General features: G+C 42.5%; 1 protein-coding gene across 2 annotated transcripts in view; it reads left to right on the top strand.

Annotated features, from left to right (window-relative positions):
- DRD2 (dopamine receptor D2) overlaps positions 1-8,073 on the top strand; it is a 34,569-nt gene extending 26,496 nt beyond the window's left edge. Inside the window, exons 5-9 of one of the 2 annotated variants that reach the window (XR_008235129.1) lie at positions 526-716; positions 1,593-1,679; positions 2,335-2,674; positions 3,238-6,907; positions 7,779-8,073. Coding sequence is in view for 1 of the 2 variants with exons in the window: in XM_052786611.1 (XP_052642571.1) it covers positions 526-716; positions 1,593-1,679; positions 2,335-2,674; positions 3,238-3,431 (812 nt within the window). In the remaining variant the exon portion in view is untranslated. Of the gene's footprint in view, positions 1-525; positions 717-1,592; positions 1,680-2,334; positions 2,675-3,237; positions 7,430-7,778 lie in introns of those variants that run through there. The other variant, XM_052786611.1, reaches the window with a different exon arrangement.
- Positions 8,074-19,492: the final 11,419 nt, after the last annotated feature.

Genomic DNA, 19,492 nt, shown 5'->3' with positions numbered 1-19,492 from the left:
CATCCCAGACTATTTCTGTCAGCTGCTTCTGAATCATTTCATCCCTTGCTGTTCCAGACCGGCATTTTAGACACATCAGAACTGAGGTTATGTAGAAGTTTACACAACACTCGTCAATGTTACATTAACATTTGTCCATGACAAAATCAAAATCCCTCTTATATTAAAACATGTGAATAGGAAAGTCATGGGACAAAGAGCTTAACTGAGACAGGAGAGAAAAGAACTGGCTGTTCAGCCATCAGTTTCATAGGAAGACTGGATTGTATACAGCATGGAATCGGCGGGCTTTTAGTTATAAGGCAAGAAATAGCTAGGGACTTTGGGTCATATGTGACTCCTTATGACCCAAGGGGAGTTTGCTGTTCTGGTACCACTCCCCGCTGATGTGGTGGTACCCCCTAGAACCTGAACCCCTCACTCTCTGGGTATCTCTGTGCCTTCTGAAAGAGGGAGACAAGAGGGGGAAGCCGGTGCTAGCTCCCAGCAGCAGGGACAGCAATCCTGAAACTTTTTGTCTTACAGATGAGAATGAATGCATCATTGCCAATCCTGCCTTTGTCGTGTATTCCTCTATCGTCTCCTTCTACGTTCCCTTCATTGTCACCCTGCTGGTGTATGTGCAGATTTACATAGTGCTCCGGAAGCGCAGGAAGCGTGTCAACACCAAGCGCAGCAGCCACGGCCTGGACTCAGACACACGAGCCCCGCTGAAGGTAACTAGACCTCTGCCTTGCTCTCAGCAGTCTCCATCCTTTCCCCTTCCTGCTCCACTTCATTCCCCAAAGCACTTCCTCCTTTCCCCAAATGACACTGGCTGGACTAGGTGACATACTGGATCACAAAGGTGAATGCTGTGTCCTGTGCCATTTTGGAGTCCCAGTTGCACACTCTGGATTATCAGGTCACTGGCTGGTGCTTCACAGGCCTCCCTGGATCTCAGGGGATGTTTCATCAGCAGATCTGCATTAGGAGCTGCTTCATTAACCAGACTGTACTCCTTTGGCTCTGCTGAGTTTGCGTTGGGGTACCCAAGACTACAGGTTATAGCATTTTCTGTGTCAGTCCTGCTGTTGTGATGAAGAAGTTCAATGGCAATTGTTTGCATGGCTGGGGTGCAAACTACATCGCTGGTAATGATATCTCTGCAGTGAAAACAGCCTCTCAAAGCATAAGATATGTGTATAAGTGGAGTCCAGCTGAGCGTGTTAAGTGTGAGACCGCTTGTCAAAACGCTACCCTTGCAGCACATGCAAAACAACCAGTAGGAATGTATAGTCCCAGAGGCACTACCTCCAAACTGCATTGCCTTAGAGGCCAGTGCCATGTCAAGCAAAGGAGGCAGCGAGACAGGCATAGACTGAAACGTAAGCAGATCTTTGTGGTTTCCTTCCTTTAGTGAAAAGCACAGGGGATAGTTGCCTCCATTACTGCTTCTTCAGAGTAGTTTTTCATCATTCTTAGCACCTTAGTCACACTGATTAATTTCTGCTTCGTGCCCTGTGTCTGTATTTCCACGTGCCTCCCTTACCAGCTTCCCTTCCCAACTATTATCTGCTTGTGTAACCTCTGAGCTGGTGCTTGCCCCTTAGGACAAATGCACTCATCCAGAAGACGTCAAGCTCTGCACAGTTATTGTGAAGTCCAATGGGAGTTTCCAAGTTAATAAGCGCAAAGTGGTGAGTGTTAAAGAGAAGTGGTAGCTTTTCAGAGCATTTAGCGTTCCCCTTTTCTCCTCCTACGACGCAAAATGAATTTATGTAGGGTGGGAGAAAAATAAACTAAGAACAAAGGTTACCATTCAATCTCAAAATTTAAATATTCTTCCCATTCCTTAGAGTGAAGCAGGGGGTTTAAGATCATAGAGCTCAAAAAGCCAGACTAAGCTCACCTAAAGATCAGCTATAAAAGCCATGACATTTTAACATTTTGTGTCTTTGATTTTCTTCTCCTCTCTGTTATTTATTTTAAGTCTTGGACTGCATTGGCTTTGTTGTGTTTTGCTTGTTGATTTGGGTTTTTTTTTTATTTATATTCTGAAAACCTAAATAAAATCTATGGGGAGTGGAGACAGTGTCTCTCCCATTTCTTAGCCTCTTTGTGCAATAAAGGGGAGTCATTCGCTGCAGTTCTGTCGATCCCATCTACCCAAAAGTATTCTTATCTGTAAACACTTTACAGCCCTTTCTCCAAGCATCTACCAAAAATGTAGGGAGGGAGAAGAGGGATTGATTGTTCTTCAACATCATCCAGCTTCACTCTGTAAGGAATGTTCATTGCTCCTCTCTGTATATTTATCTGTCTTTATGTTGTGGACATTTGATTCTTGTCCAGGAGGCGGAGAGCCACATAGAAGAGATGGAAATGGAGATGGTGTCCAGCACCAGTCCCCCTGAGAAAACCACCACCAAACCTGCGGCACCAAGTAGCCATCAGTTGGTTGTGCCAGTTGCTTCAAATCAGGGCACCAACTCAACCCTGCAGGCACCCTTGGACAGCCCTGGGAAAGTAGAGAAGAACGGACATGCCAAAGAAACACCCCACACAGCCAAGGTCTTTGAGATCCAGTCTATGCCCAATGGCAAGACAAGGACATCTCTCAAGACTGTGAGCAGGAGGAAACTGTCACAACAGAAGGAAAAGAAAGCCACTCAGATGCTAGCCATTGTACTCGGTGAGAGTGCACATTGGCTTCCTCTTGTGTTTCTGCAGAAAACCAATAGCTACCCAGGATTAGGGTAGCCAGTCTGAATGTCCAGTGAGGACTGTTTTTCCAGGCCTCCATAGAAATAATTTCACTTGATGTGTAGGCAAGTAGGCAAGAGGCTGCCAATAGGAAGGCTACCTCCTTCCCACCTAGGAACAGTTCACAGTGCTGTACAAAAGGCTCAGAAAGCTGTCCATCGGTGGGGTGTTCAGACTGCCAAAAGACAGCTGGGTGCGGGGGCAAGAGAGCTCATGGGCTTTCTAGAATGCAAAAGGCAGCATAGCTCAGCAAGAAACTGGCACCTCTGAAGGCCAGATTTTTTGATGTAACTGGTCTAATTACACCAGCAAAGAAGTTCTCTAGTACCTGGATACTCAGAATGTAGACTATGAGACTTAACAGACAAACAGAATGCTTATGCCTCAGGGAAACATTTTTCCTTTATACCCAAAAGAACCTTACTGTTCTGAGAGTCTCAAAATTTGTCCAGTGTTCAGCAATCAAAGTCTGTCTCTTTCCTTTTCCCCCAGGTGTTTTCATCATCTGCTGGCTCCCATTCTTCATCACTCACATCCTGAACATGCACTGCGATTGCAGCATCCCCCCAGCAATGTACAGCGCCTTTACGTGGCTTGGATATGTCAACAGTGCTGTCAACCCAATTATTTACACCACCTTCAACATTGAATTTCGCAAGGCTTTCATGAAGATCCTCCACTGTTAAAAGTAAAAACAGCAACCACATTTTTAAGAATGAGAAAAAAGAAACCAATGCCATTCACGCACACAAATGGGCAGCCATGGAAAGGTCTCGGGCTCTTGTACTGGGCGTGAGGCCTACAGTGTCACAAGAGTGCCATGCCCATGCACATCTTGGTAGGGGTGTTACGAGGACCTTCATGTGGGAGGTTCTCTCATCCTTCGAGGTGACCTTTGGACTCTGGGACACTAATCCCAAGGGCATCTTTCAGAGCTACCCTCACACTGTGTTTAAAGCGGAAGCAAAAATCAAGACACACTCACTTGATTCTTGCCTGTGGCCACCTAACCTTGAGTGCATTAAACACAGACAGTCGCAGAGCCATGTGAAGGTAGCGACAGGTCACTGCTGCTACTGGCTTGCGTGTTACATCATGGATACAATTCTCACCAAAGACAAGACCATCTTTTCCGCTTTGCAATAGGAGCCAGAGTGAGCTTGTGGAAACTCCATGCAATAGCTTTGCCTTCACCTCAAGCTAACTTACCCAGTATTAAACTGCTGAAGCCTTGAGAAAAAACTTCAAGAGATCCCCAAGTGGGCTAAGAAGGTTCTGCCACCTACAGATCCAATCCCTGCAACGATGTGGGCCTACAAGCAATGGGCAGAAGGAAGAAGGGGAGCATATGTCTCATGTAGGACCACTACATCAGTGTAAATAGGAATAAATAGGATGAATTGACCAGAAGCCCAAGCCAAAAAATAGATGGAGAGCAACTAAAGAAGTGATACCTTGTATTCCATGGTATACATTCAGATCAAACAGGACACCAACTATCATCTATCAGCCAGCCCAGCAGCAATTTCTGCCCACCAGCATTTCATCTCCAGTCTCTTACAAGAAGTTACAAAACTAGGTGAGGAGTGTTAGTGTGGTGAATGTAGAAACAAGAAGACAGTGTGCCAGGTGAGGCATCTGCAACCATGTCCGCCTCAGATGTGAACTTGAATAAGTCAGCTAAGTTAGGTCCAGTTCTCCTCACCTAACTTCAGGGTGCCGTGAAGCCAAGGACCACCTCAATATGATTTGCCTATGTCTCTCAATAGAGAGAGTGCGGAATAACATCGTGCCTAATTTAAATTAACAGTAAATGAGATAAAACTGTGCGTTTTGGAAAAAGCCAGAATAAAAGCCCGAGAAAGTCCTAGCTGGACCTGCTCCTGTGTCCAAGTTGGACTCTGGAAAGGTCTAGATGTTTCCAGCATCCCTAACCCTCTGGTGTCTATCTTTCATGGATTAAAACAATTGAAAACCCATAACACCATAATTTCACCACGTTGACTCTGGCATTGCCAAATCCACACTGTACTTACTAATTGTACTCGGTTCACAATACATTTTGTAATATCTCTGTAAATAAACTATAGTAAGATGAGTAAAATGACATGGAAATAGGTCTGGCTAGAAATTAATGTAGTATCTGGAGAACTAGATGATTACAATAGCCATATGCACAGGCAGGGTCCCAAGTTCTAGTTACCTGCTATTTTCTAAAGAGGTTAAAACACAATCTGGAGAGCAATATAATCCCTTTCTCTCTATGCAGTTTGTGGAATATTCACATAGTTTCTGCTTCAGAATAGATAAAGACCGCTGCCAAGGGAGGTTTCTTTTATTCTCTGGTTTTCCTATATTGCTAACAAAGCATTTTCCTGTGGGATGGACTGTGCTGGTAGAATGCGTTCCAGCTGTATATCAAGAGAGATTATGTCAAGCAGCTGTAACACATGCTCTCAGCTGTTTTCTGAAATTGAAACAAGAGTCCCACCTTGATCCAAAGGTTTCCATTCTAAACCTTGTATTCCTGGAAGAGGCCAATAACCAGTGTTACTAGTATTTAGCCCATGGACTTGTATAACGTTTGAACATGGCTCTTCAAGGTCTGTTCATAGCTATAAATTTAAATGAAGAGTGATCCTACAGATGCCTAAATGTGTCCCAGCTTAGTGAAGGATTTTAGCATATACCCTCAGCAGAAATAGGTCCTATGTATTAACTGAATAGGAGAGTACTTGCTTATCAGAGCAACATTTTGTTGACATACATGAACCAGGTGTTACATGATGCTGTCAGAACAAAACATTATGAACATGTAAGATGGGGCCAGTCACTCTTCTGTCTTAGCATTGTAATGCACAGCTGGGGAATCTTTGTACTTTGTACGTTAATAGGATTATGGGCAAGGGAAAAAACACTACTTAGAGAAGCACAGGAAATTTTCCAATCCTTTTTTAATCAGAAAATTGGAAACACTAACTCAAAAGATCTCAGGCACATGTTATCTGTTCTTTTTTTTCCAATTTTAATGAAGCAAGCTCACTCAGTGATGGGAATCAAGTCAGACTGGTATTACTTAAAAGATTCAAAGAATAGTGTAAAGTCAGTAGGTTTTTTGGTGGAAAAATAGTAACAAGCTACTGCTCAATTTTCTAAATATTTACAATTGCAAAGCAGAAAGGTGCCATTTGACTTCGTAAATTAACAGGTGGGGAGTTGAATCAAAACAGAAAATAATATGCACGTAGACAAAAAAGCTTTAAAGCATTTGGAAGTTGCCATAGGTGATTTTTGCCCTGTAGTAAAACCTGGTGTGAGCCCTCAAAATAAGAAGAATGTGAATAATATCTTAACTTTGTGCCATAATTTTATTTTGTGTTCAGTGTTAAGCCAGGACAAAATCATGATCTTCAATACTGTGTACCTTGTTCGAAAATTTTGTTTCTGAATCTAGATGCAGAACCTTATAGCTCAACTCACCTGAACTACTAGATGAAAAACTCTTCCAAAATGTTGTGGTGGAAAAAAGCTGCTGAAGAAGGGCCTATGTCCTTCATATGTTTGCTAACGTGGACCAAAAAAACCAGGTGTCATTTCCAAGAGATTAAGTATTTGTTGGGAGAAATTACCTGCAGCCCATCATTCATCCCAATGACATTTTAAGGCCTTGTTCCTAACACTCCAGACTAAGAGGTATCTTGTGGGAATATCTATATCCCCACTGCCCTTGGAAAGGTGGTAATGCCATGTCTGTTCATGTCCTTTGCAGCAGGTTTTCCTTTCCCATAAAACATCTACACTTAAAGACAACAAACTAAAGCACTTTCCACCCATGAATCAAGCCTTCCTAACTCTTTTCAAGAGAGGACCAAAATACATCATGACCTCTGGCTTTGCAAAGAATAAACTAATGCCAAGAGCAAGGACAGTCTTTGCAATCTGTTTGGACAGCACCTGGCACAATGACAACCAGCCCATAGTTGTGATGGAAGGTGTTTGTAGAAACTTCTGAAAATTATGAGAAGTCAGTTGCATCATACAGGACTCTGAGGCCTCTTGCCCACAGAGCTGAGTCTGGCAAATACAGTCCTCGCTGTTACTTCCACTCTGGAAAAAATACTGCTTTCCCGAGGACTTCAGATGGCAGGATATGCTGATAATGGTAAGGGTACTGATACGTTTTTTAAAACACATTAGTGAGAAGATTTCATTTCTTCGTTCCTGAGACAAACTTAAGACCCTTGCTATAGTCCCTATTTTGTGATTCATTCTTTGTAATTGAAGCTTTAGTTCTGCTTATTGAGTCTTCCTGTTCCTGCTTTTCTTCCTTGTGATTCACAGTTTGCTGAAGCCTGCGTGGCTCTCCGTACCCCCTGAACAGGTTTTAATTAAGCAGCTAGTGAATTCTGCCTGCACTGTATTTGGCGCTTGCCTGCTTGCTCCCACTACAGTCATGGTACTGTTTATCTTCCTGATTGAAGAGTAAACTAATTACAGTAGGTCTAACCAGCTTATTAAATCCTGCTGAAATAAAAAGGAAAGCAGAAAAAAGCCACTACTTCTGTGGTGAATATCTCCAGTGAAAACATGACTCCCTGAAGAGTCAAGAATGTATAATACCCATCACAAGTACATGTGACACCAACAAATGTCTTCATGCAGCACTGTAATTAAATAGAGACTTGCACAAGCTACCCTGATGTTATATGCTTATTTCATTCTTTTTACCAGAAGCAGCAACAATGGTGTTTACTGTAAGGGGTCAGACTCTAGGGACCTACGGTTATGCTATACATCGTACAAACACGTAACAGGAAAAGATGACCTTCAGATGAGATCTTGTATTGTTTCTGACTTGCTTTTCAGATTAGTCACATTTTTTCTTTTTCTCCCTTATTCCAGTCTATCCTTAAGAATTCTAGCTTTTGTCTAGACTGAAGCTAGGAGAATCAGACACGGGAAAGAAAGGGTGCAGAAAGACACAGGCAGAAAAGAAAACGTTCTTAAATTTCTCCATCTCTCTTCTCTTCTAGACAGAAGTAGACTGGGGAGGATTTGGAGGAGGAAGGGATGAAAAACAGATAAGTACCTAGCCAAGAGCAGTCATGCTGGTACTTCTGGCATCACAACAGCTGCCTGTATTTACTTTTTGGCACTACTCATTCACATCTGGTCCATAGCAGTACAGGCTCAAGATGGGGATTGAAAGCCACTGCTCTCACTGGGACACGGTTGGCTTACCTGAGCTGTAAAAATTGAGGGAAACAAATATATATGAGTCAAACATAAGCACCAACCTGTACGAGTTTGTTTATTGTTTGGCAACAATAAACAGTTGTGTGGAATCAACAAACTTGAAATCTCTCTGCATAGAAAAAATAAATAGAAGCTGTCAGACCACTATGGCACTGCAGACCATTTGTATGAGAAGTACAATATTTTTAACACTGAATTTTACACAGAAGTTAATATGCCCCCAAAAAGTAATTATGGACTTCACTTGGCTAAGCACACCTAACTTAAGAATTCACATCAGTGGGAGTATTTCAGCTGTCCACCTCTACCACTTTTGTCTTGCATAAAAGGTTTTGGTGGAGACACTGCATGGGGCTGGAAGTGCACTCAGCACACTGCAGCTGAGCCCTGTGTAGTAGCTTATGCCAAGGTTAAGTAACTAGTCACATGGAGTTTTTTTCCTCCTGCATTTCACTTTTATGCTGGAGAACTTCATTATTTCATTTAGGAATATTTACATTTATGTTGCACTTACTGTTGCACTGTGTCCTCAAGCTGCCCACTGAAATGTTTGGTATTTATGCAAGAACTAATCCAATAGATGCATGTGAACCTCAGCCAGGCTTAGTCAGCACAACAGTAAAACCTCGGCTTAGGCTGCCACACAATTGGTGTTCATGGATAGTTCTCTCCAAGATTATTTTCTTTATACAAAAAAGAAGAAGAAGAAGAAGAAGAAGAAGAAGAAGAAGAAGAAGAAGAAGAAGAAGAAGAAGAAGAAGAAGAAGAAGAAGAAGAAGAAAATCCGTCCTACTGCTAGGATAGAAAACTATCTCCAAGAACTAACAAACTGCAATTTCAGTTTATTGGCATTTTGGATCCTAGGCACGAACCAAAGGTCTTCATCTACTCAGTTTTGAACCAACACAGAACAGAAAGATAATCCCTGCCCTGAAGTCTTCAGCTTACACAGTAACCAGAATCTCCAAAGCTACTATGTCCAACTGATGCTTAATTCTCCTTGCTGTATGATCCAACTCAATGCCACCATGACTGACGGAAAAGTAGGTGCTCAGATGACCCCCCCACCCTAACACAACAGAATAAATGATATTCCAAGATGAAATAACAGGACACACACCAGCTTGTTTCTAGCGTGTCTAGCCCCAGCCTGTCAGGATAAAAGGCCAGCTACTATGAGGTTCTCCCTTACAGCAAAACTTTATTTCTGAGCCTATGGACTACAAAACAACCCAGCAACCACTGTCAGCAAGCACTGTTCACACCATTCAAAAGAAATAAAACAGAACTGATCTGTCCATCTCCTGGGGCATTTGAGCAAGCCCTACAGTTTCAGGTCAGGCCTGACAGATTAATAGATATGCTTTCTTTTGCACATTTAGAAGAAAAAAAAAAAGAAGAGAAAACCAGTTGCACTTGTTAAATTAACTCACTCTCTTTAATCAAAACTTCTTTTAATAATTAAAACTGCTCCCCCAACTCCTGTCTTTCTGACGATACCAGACTGTCTGCTTCATAAATAGCTTTTGACTCATAAATAACAACTTTCTTCACCAAAGAAAGACTGATGATGGTGGACTAAATATAATTAAGTTATAATGAACAATTAACAGAGCTAGAAATGCATTTAAAGGGAGTTAAGAAGGAAGCAAAACCCAGGCCCTTTAAATGAGGAAAAACATTCTGCATTCCCAAGCTGCCATGCTGGGCCCATGAAAAAAAGTGGGATAATGAAAACAAGTGAGCACATTTAACCAAGCTTAGCATTGCTTCCCTGCTGCATGCAATCAACTGTATCCATAGCTTTGATGAGACTGTAAAGATTACATCACTTAAATCTCAGCTGCAGGATTTTATGCCAGACTTACTGAGGTGAAAAAAACCAAAGAGCACAGAGGTTTTGTGCTTGCTCTACATTAGAAGCCATCGCTCCTGTTTTTAAACAGGCAACTACAGAGATATCAACATACTGCTAGGGGAGTTTGTAACAGGTAACAGGAATACGACACGTTGTCCATTAGCAGCAAGTTTTATAAAAGTAAAGCAAAACAGAAGCCACAAATAAACAGAAAGCTGATTAAAATAGGCTCTACAGGGTTATTGTGGAATTCAGCTGCTATCACTTCACTGGAGAGTCTCCTCAACATAGAATAGACGAGGTAAATCAGCCTCTCAGGCCCACTGCCCTGTCTCAGACATGAGAGATTCATCAGCTCTAACTGTGAGAAGCCCAAGAGGGCAGGGGTCTGCATGTCTCCTGCCTAACCCAGAAGTCGGTGGTGAGAGGTAGCTATGAAACCCTGACTCTTCTACAACATGCTGGTTTTGCACTCCAGCAAGCCCTGTGTCCACACCACAAGCCTTCCACCCTCTCCCCTCCATCACTTCACGCACACCCATTTCAGCAGCATCTTCCTTGCTTTAGCTTTTCCCCAGCATGCCCCAGCGGGGCTGCACTGCCTAGCCCCAATGGAACGGCTGCCTTTAGGCCCTTTTGGGCCAGTGTCACATGCCTAGCTCATCCTGGGGCTGGGGACAGATGCCGCATCACATTTTCACCTGGAGCCTGTCCCACAGAGAGAGGTGGGACAGGGAATATCTTAAGGTACGACAGATTCCTGACCACAGCAAGTCACGCTGCTTTTCAACATAAACAGGCGTCAGGCTCTGAGCGAGCAGAGGAAAGGGGGCCATATAAACCCATAGCTGTGATCTCAGTATAGCCAGAGGACAGAGGATCCAGCACTGTCCAGATCCTTCCTCCTGTGGGACATATTGCATGTAACATGGACAACAGCAGCAGACTTAATTGAGGCACAGTCAGGGCTGCATTCCTTATCTGCAGACACCACCTTCATGAACCTGGCACACACAGATGTCCTGTTCAACGTGAAATGCTGCACTGTTTCCTTCTGCCCATAAACAGAGCAGACTTCAGCATCCCTGGAACAAAATCAGAGGCTGATCTTATGGGCTTTTAATAGCGACTACTGCATGTGGGGGGAAAAAAAAATCAGTTCAAGACAAGTGTCCTCACAGAGATCTCTGCTTCCTATCTGTATTCATCTGTGGTTTAACCACTACATAAACCCCTTTCAGCTGTGTGCAGACCAGATGTAAAGGGCTACAAACCTCGCTTGGGAGAAAATGGGGTCATAACTTCAGGCTTTGTAACTGCATCAAACACTTCATAATAACCATTGTTAATATTTAGTTAATAATGCAGCCATGAAGCTGATTTTCTTTTCAGACCATGGGAAAAAGCAAGAAAACCCCAAATTAACATTAGCAAGAAATCTAATCTTGTCTCCAAATAGTAACAGCAACACAGGAGCAAACAGCAACAAAGAAAATCTGTATGCAGATCTCGTGAGCATGAGTTCAAAGAGCTCTGTCAAACCATAAGCTGGAAAATGTACAAGGCTACAGAGGAAAATCCAGGAGCTGAAAATATGATGGAATGAGACAGGTTATGAGTTGAGAGCTTGTCTGTGGGAAGAAATGGACAGTCAGCGCTAGTCTAAACAAATATGCCTGTACATCTCTTTCAGAATACCTCCCTCCCTTTGGGACAGCTTTAGTCAAAAATAAAAGTGACTTTGATCAGGCATAATTCTTCTAGTTTGCTAGAAAAAACCTGCAAGATTGCAAAGCAGCTGCTGTGGTTCCCTTAAAGAGACTTGCAGTGTAATGGTATGAGAATGACTTAGCTCACAGCAGGGGACAGCCAATGCCTGGTCTGAAGCTGACATAAATACAGTGTCATGTGCTCTGGCTAATAGGTTAAAAACATACTTACGTGTCCGTGTCTGGCCTGGATTAAATCCATCGCATGACATGATTCAATGACACATGGAGTTGATACTAAAGAGTGGGACTACTGCTTCTACCTGTGTGCCATGGGCTGAGTTCACCAGCAGGGAATAGTACAGATAATGACACAGAATGAAAGGGTTTGACCCAAAATAAAACTGGTGAGTTTGAAAATGGGCTACAGAAGCTAAATCTAATGAGTAGGTTGGCTAAAAGCAGAGACATCAGGAAAAATGTTTATGCCTTTGTAGCACTGTACGCCCACTTTGCACTCTGTTTTGCTATAAATGACAGTACAAGTGTAGAACAACAGGGAATCAGCTTCTGCAATATATATGAAGGCTGGAATCTAGATGCAAAAGTCACACCAAATTAACCTAAGGGCGTACATTTATGACTGAATTATTGTGGTTTGGCAATTTACTGTGCTACGGTAATCGAGTTTGTGCATGTTCTCAGCTGGTGGCAGATGCTCGAGGTTACATTCCTTCATTATGGTTACATTAACATGCCTACTTTGCACTTGCTATGAGTTAAGATTATACAAAGAGTGATTTATGGTGGCTCAGTTAACGCACAGTAACCTGCTTAGCTATGGTGATATGCCTGTGTGTCTGATCCCACCTATCAAGGGAAATATCCAGGTCTATGTGGCAGTTCTCAGGGCATCTTGTAAGAAACATGTCTGATTGCCCTTTTGATAAACAAGCTCAGTAATTTACTTCAAAGATGAAACCAGAATCACTCAAGATTACAGAGAAGATATACTAGGAACTGGAACATGATTCAGAGATAGCAATGAAAGGGAAAATGCTAGTAAATTCTACCTTCTTCTTAATTAAAAAAAGCAAATAGAAGTTTTCCATGAAGCAGACTAATTTTGAGACGCTCTTCTTCGTCCAGCCAGTCTGACAAAGAAAGGCTGTCTAAATAAAGCAGGGTGCTTGGAAACAGGTATTTAAAACCAAAAGCCTTGGAGTAAAGCTTTCACCCTGCAGTAACAATCACTGCACTTCCACCAAAGTGGCGCCAGCAGTGGGGTAGGGCACCCCATTCACAGAGCGTTCATCCCCACACATCCTTGTGCTAGAGGTGAGAGCAGAGGCCTTAGGAAGTATATTTACTGCCTACAAGAGGAGCAGCTGACTGTATGCATGTGTGTATGTGCACAAGCATGCTGGACAACTTAATTCATAAGCAGAAGAGATATTTTTGCACTAAGACTTGTCCTCCAGCTGTCTTTTCGCCCTAACTACGTGTTCCCCAAAAGTCTGAAATCCATGCTTATGTTCTAGGCATAATAAAGCGAGGGTAAGGGAGTCCGTGCCACAGCATGGCAAACTGCAGTACAAAGGCTTTTTTTTACTTCTTTCTTTTGGGATCTGTGTAGAAAACATTTTATGTTTTCTCCCCTTTTTGTTTGGCTTTTGGAAGACTAATAGTGGAAGAAACTGACAGCCCTGGTCTGAGCAAAACCAAACAAAACCCAGTCCCTCTGGTTATTTAGACTTTTCAGGGAAATCCCTGCTCTTTTGATCATTCCTCAAAGCAGAAAGTCTTCAAGTAAACTCTGACAGGGAAGTTTTCACCTTCCAAGGAGCTGCCAGTCAGTGCCTGGAAAAGCAGTGTTGCAGTGCGAGAGCCTGTCAGACCCCTGGTCTATCTGGACTCCAGACCTCTGTCTGCAGACAGAAACCTCTGCTCTCTGGCTGGCAGATGCAGTAAGCAAAAAGAAAAATCACTGAGGAAAAGAAAGGGAGCTGTGAGTCCTAAATGAAGGGATGGAGAACTCATCCCCTACCAACGGTGTAGGCACAGTCCCACCCTGAGAGCTCAGCCCAGAGAATCCCATCAGGAGACCCAAGAGCACAGCCTGAATGCTTACAGGAAGGGTTGGCATGTACTGAGAAAAGAAAGGCAGAATGACTGCACGAATGAACCTCACCTGAGGGACAGCTGGCCAGCACAGGCATGAATTTTAGATGTGACTGATGATCAGTGAACACAAAGCACACATGACTTCTCCTACCAGAAATGGGAGAATGCATTCTCTTCACAGTGTGCAGAAAAGAGCAGACACAGCCTTCTAGGCAAATAGTCTGAAATTGCCCATAACCTCATCTAATCCACTTGTCTGAACCTCCTGCGTGCTGCATGCTTTCTGCACATCACCCAGCACCTTCCTGACACCCCTGTTGCTGACCTCATTCACTAACTCTCTCCAAAAGCTGCCTTAACCCACTGTGGCACCCTTCCCCATACCCTGTTTTAAACCTTTCAATCTCTGCTGAAAACCAAATACATGGATCTTTCAGCATGGAGAGTGAAGAGGAGATGAGCTGAAACATACGCAATAAAAACACTTATTTGGGAGTAATTTCCCTTCTCAAGTCCTCTGTCAGTTTTAGGGCCAAAAAATCCCCAGTCGAATTTGAGTAGAAAAGCCAAAGCTATCTAAAGAAGCAGATTTCTTCCTGAAATCAGAGTGCAGCTCCAGTTCCCAAGGAACTAATCCTTGCTATTTAGCCCATGGTGCTCATGCTGATACATCTGGAGCAGCACACCTGGCAATCTTAAGCATCTGTTTTGTTTGCCTGGCTTAAGGCTGTATTTTCTCCCAGCTCAGATCGATACTGCATAAAAGAGGCAATTCATAAATTCATGGGACTAGCTTCATGGCCCATGAAACCAAATTGGAGCCGAAAGAATTAATTATTGCAATTACCCTGGTCTATGCTGATGGGCTGCAAGAATCAACACTCCAGCACTTGCACCCACCCACAGGAGAGGCTCAGAGGAGGACCACGGAAACTGGCACCCATAGTAATGAATCATAGCAAGCGTCAGTCACTCTGTCACCTCCAGGTGCTCAGAGCAAGTATCTAGCACCAAAAATGGAGCTGCAGCAGGAGTGTCAAGGACTCGGTTAATCTTGGCCATGGAGAGTTCAGGTCTCATCACTGTCGTGATCATCCTCCAGACATTAGAGAGGGGGTTGGACATCAAGTAAGAGCACAGTTTGAAGGGGGCAGAACTGTTTCTCCCTACTATGTGGTTCACTTGAGTGTTTGGCTGTAGAGCAATGGGTGGTGATGTTATTGTCTGTCCACATCACAGTCTCATTGTGTTCCTGCCTCCAGACTGTCAGTCTCTCCTCTGGGAGTTGAGACCAGCCTTAACCACACACACCAAAGCTCATCGTAATACACTGATGTCTTAAAAACCAACAGCTTTTGGTAAGATTTGGGTTGTGACTAAGTATATTTATCAGTGACTAACTATGATGGTATATATATATTGTCACTGGTCTGCTGTGAACATAACCATTGTAGTGATAGTCCAGGAACTTGATGGTGACTTGCAAATATTTGTAGAGCTGTTGACCCATGTAAAATAAGTGCCTGTAACTCTAGCTCTGAACAGCCTTCCTCCTGCCCCAAACCAGGGTCATCATGATAAGGAGCTATTCCAGGGTAAAAGGCAACTTAAATTCCTGATCTTTGCTCTTAATGCATTGTCTTTCTGCATCAGGGTAGAATTTGTTCAGACAAAGAACAGCATTATATGCCACAAAGACAGGAAGCAAGGACATGCAGCCATCACCTCAGCTTCTTGCAGAGCTCAAGGGTGCCTGAAGCTAAACTTGGCTGTACTTCAAGACCTCCTCTGGCCAGAAGGAAATGAAGGATGCAAACGAGCGGATGCCTGAGAAATTTGTCTGACAGACCCTGCTTGATTTGGGCATCAGTGTCTTTGGAAATGTTTTAAAGGTTTAACTGAAGCCTTTGGATTTAATATAGCAAACCTGGGTGACTTGCTGTTAAATGAGCTGATCTTACAGCCCCTACTAACTTAAAAATCCTGGGAACCAGTGCAGTCAGCTTCCTCATCTGATTCCCTCTTCCCTTGAGTAATGGCATTCTCTGGATCGAACTGTTGCTCAGATACTATTTCGCATTCCCATTGCTGTTGAACAAGTCGTCTGTGGTCCTTCTGTAGAAGGGATGCTTGGCTGAGCCAGCTGAACCACAGAGAATGCAATGTATTTTCCACTTGAATACTACTGTATGTCTGGATACTGGGCACAAGCTAAGAGCTGTGCTAATGTACTGCATCCCGTCCTTCCCACTGTCCTGGCTGGGCCCTAATGTACAATCGAGGAGATGCAGTAGGAAGCACCATAGAGCTGTTCTCAAGGTAAATGCAGTGCAAGCCACACTGAGCAGCTATAGTACGCAGCTGGCTCTCAAGGGCAGCAAGGGGTCACATGTGTGATAAATGATTTAGTCCCAAACAGGATTTTAATTAAAGTTTACAATTTATTAAATGAATAAAGGCAAGCAAACAGCGCTGCGCGCACCTGAAGCCTCTGCTCTACCAAGACACGCGCTGTGAAAAACAACACAGCTTCTTTTATAGTCTAGCATTAGTTACATATTCATAGTAGGCGTGTTCTCCCTAAAAAACTTTCCACTTCCTGGCTGCGCAGGTGCAGTAGTTCTTTTTGTATCTTTTCGAACTCACTGCAGCAACCAAGGGATCCTCCAGGCAATGCATCTCCGACCAGGCTCCCCACTGCTCAGGCACAACAGCAGACATCTTGTGTAACAGCCGACATCCTGCACAATACCAGCTGTGGCTACCAAGCCCAAACAAGTTCAACAGCAAGACACAACAGACACTTCCCTTTTAACAAATGCATATAACAAATTGCTTATATCCAGTTATCTCAATACACCCCATACTCACACATACCAAGGGTCACCCCGTTTACAACACCGTTCAACACCATGACAAATACCTCAGTTCTCCCTTAAGATCTCTTGCTTAACACTGTGTAGTTAATCAGCTCAAAACCAGTTTTGAGCTAGCAGAAAAAGAACTATATACATGCTATCTGTTTCCCCTTGGTCTGTGGTTATACAAAGACCAACAAAGTGGTTAAATATTATAAATTCAGCGAGGGTCACACTTTACTATGCAACTCTAGCATTGTTTTATATTAACACGAATCAGGTGAACACATTTCACACATGCAACCTTCAGTTGGCAAACTGATCGTGCTAGATAAAAAGGCCAAATAATGCTGTACTAAGCTGGGAAGGGAATGTCAACTTCTGTTAGCATGTGCAGCCATTCACTTCTAAATTAATAAAAGATCCCCTGCTCAGATGCAAAGGCTAAAGTGGGTTTCCTGTGTTGCTATTGTATGGATATGTTTATCCAATTAGGCTTGTGAAATGCCCATTTAACCCAGTCTTTCAACAAGGTGAAGTGTCTTCACATCATGAACAGCTTGTTAACATGAAAATGACCTCGAAAGCACCTCTTTTCCAAGAACTTCACCAGATTTTGGATGAGTTCCACCTTTTCTCTCTTTTTGTCTGTTTATTTGATGGTGGTTGTTGCTGGTTTTCTCCCTGTTACTTTTTAAAAATGTCTCAGTGGGTTCACGTCCTGTGACATTTTCCTGTATTCACTGAGTCTCTAGGGATGAGCCATGAACAGAACACAACTGTGTTCAGTCAAAAGGAGCAACATATTGGTCAGCAAATAGACCTACTCAGTTCTCCTGGGAGAAATCATGCTGGGTGTTAGACAGCAAATATTTCTTCAAAATAAAGGCATGTCAGCCTCAGCAAAACCTTTTGGCAGACTGGAGTCTTTTCCAAAAAGACAAATTCATTCCCTGAACTCCTTACAAGGATTTTTTTTTTTCTTTTTTTTTCTGCTTGGAGCAGACAGAAAAGTTTGTCCAAATAATAGCAACAAAATCTTCATGGTGATAAGAACACTCCTCTGCCTTACTGTTGAAAATATTTTGATAAAGAAATTAAAATCTAATTATATATAAAAGAGTTTGGTTCGATTAAGAAGTAGAAAATTGTGAAGCATAGGTATGGGAGTGTTAAGTTTGAAATGTAGTCATAGGAACTTAGGAACTTTAGAAAATGTACTATGTGTGACTATAAGAATTCAAGTATTGTCTAAAATCAGTTAACCACAGAAACTTTGACAAAGATTTGTTGGTTTGTAGTGTTTTGTTTTAGGAAACTAGGGAAACCGTTATGGACACCAGTTTGCTGCCTGGAAACCGCTTACCCTTCCCACCTCGATCTAATTATCGAGGATTCCAGTCAGTAGAGTTAAGTGAGATTAACCAATGATTGTTTTAACATAAGAATATTAATAAGATGGTGTGACTGAAGGACCAATTATTAGAAAGGTTAAATTTAAGAATAGACGTAGTATGCATTTTTATGTAAACTAATATAGATGATGGTGAGAATCGTACTGCACAGAATCACCTGAGAGGTCAAGAAGCGGACAAGTGAGGAAGACTATGGAAGACCACCAGAAGGCTTCTGAAGACCACCAGAGACCTTCACTGCGCTTGCGTAAAGGACATTTACATATGTTAATAGTTTCCTGGAAAACTAATGATTATGTATAACATTTCTCGGAAATCTAGTGAATATGTATAACAGGTGTGCATTTAACCTGCATAGTTAAACCAGACAGGTGCACACGATAGGTGGAGCGATCCCCCGTGTGCCCAGCGCTGCAATAAAGGAGTGCCTGCTTCTTAACTTCTCATTGCTGTTAAGGAGTTTTATTCCGGATTTCGGCAACATTACTAAGAAATAAGCCTGTGCTGAAGAGCAGTAAAAGTGCCACGGCATGAGTCCAGATGTGCCCCAAACTTAAATTCTGTCAAAGCTAAATTCTATCAGCATCCATAATGTTTCTCTTTTTCTAAAGTAATGGCACTGTACCACAGGATTAACATCAGCGAACAAAAGCTCATTTTATCCATTATTGCAGCTAATTACTGTACCTCTTTATTGTTGACCCTGGCCTAATCTTCCTCTCTATAATTGCACCAGATGGAGATGGAATCTTTCACGTGATATTTTCTCACTAGCAAGGTTGGGTGAGTTTTGGCTTGTGGTTTGTTTGTTGGTTGTTTTGTTTGGTTGGTTTTTTAAATTCAGAAGCACAGTTACCATGTATCTCTAGGATGGAGAGTTAAGTCATGTTCTGTGGGGGTTGGCTGAGCTTTCTGTCCATTGGATGATTTTGATCTTTTGTCATCTTGATTTTTCACACCAGTTTTTTTTTTTTACAGAAATAAAGCACTTACTCATTAAATAAATGGTAGTTCATTATAGCTTCATGTTAGTTATGTGATTCACAATTGCCTCTGTTAACTGAGTTATACTCACGCAACTTGGTATATCATAAAGGGGTATTCGTATTCTAGAAAACAAAAAAGCTCAAGGATATTTATTCCAGGACTTCACACATGTTCCCCTTAATAAGTGGCATTAGACAGAAGGGAGTTGTAATAAAATCAGAGTTAAGCTCTTCACACTGATCCCTTGTGGAAATTGGTTAACTTAAGCTAAACATAAATAGAGGTTAATTCATTAAATGGTTGCACATTTGCAGGTCTGAGACCCAAACTCCCAGTCTGGTAACCCATGTCCATAAATTCCAACTCCATTGGGTAAATCTGAGAGAGTCACTTAAAGAAAAGCTATTGCATCATGTCCTTGCAAAAGCAGAGCAATTTGTTAAATGCAGCAGTACTTAGTGACTCATAAAAGCATCAGCAGTCTTTCCTGCTAACCAAACAGAACAACGCTTTTCAACACGGATACAATGAGCAACCTGC

The sequence above is a fragment of the Harpia harpyja genome, chromosome 4, assembly GCF_026419915.1.
Source record: "Harpia harpyja isolate bHarHar1 chromosome 4, bHarHar1 primary haplotype, whole genome shotgun sequence".
Lineage (NCBI taxonomy): Eukaryota > Metazoa > Chordata > Aves > Accipitriformes > Accipitridae > Harpia > Harpia harpyja.
This window is presented reverse-complemented; position numbering and strand designations above follow the sequence as displayed.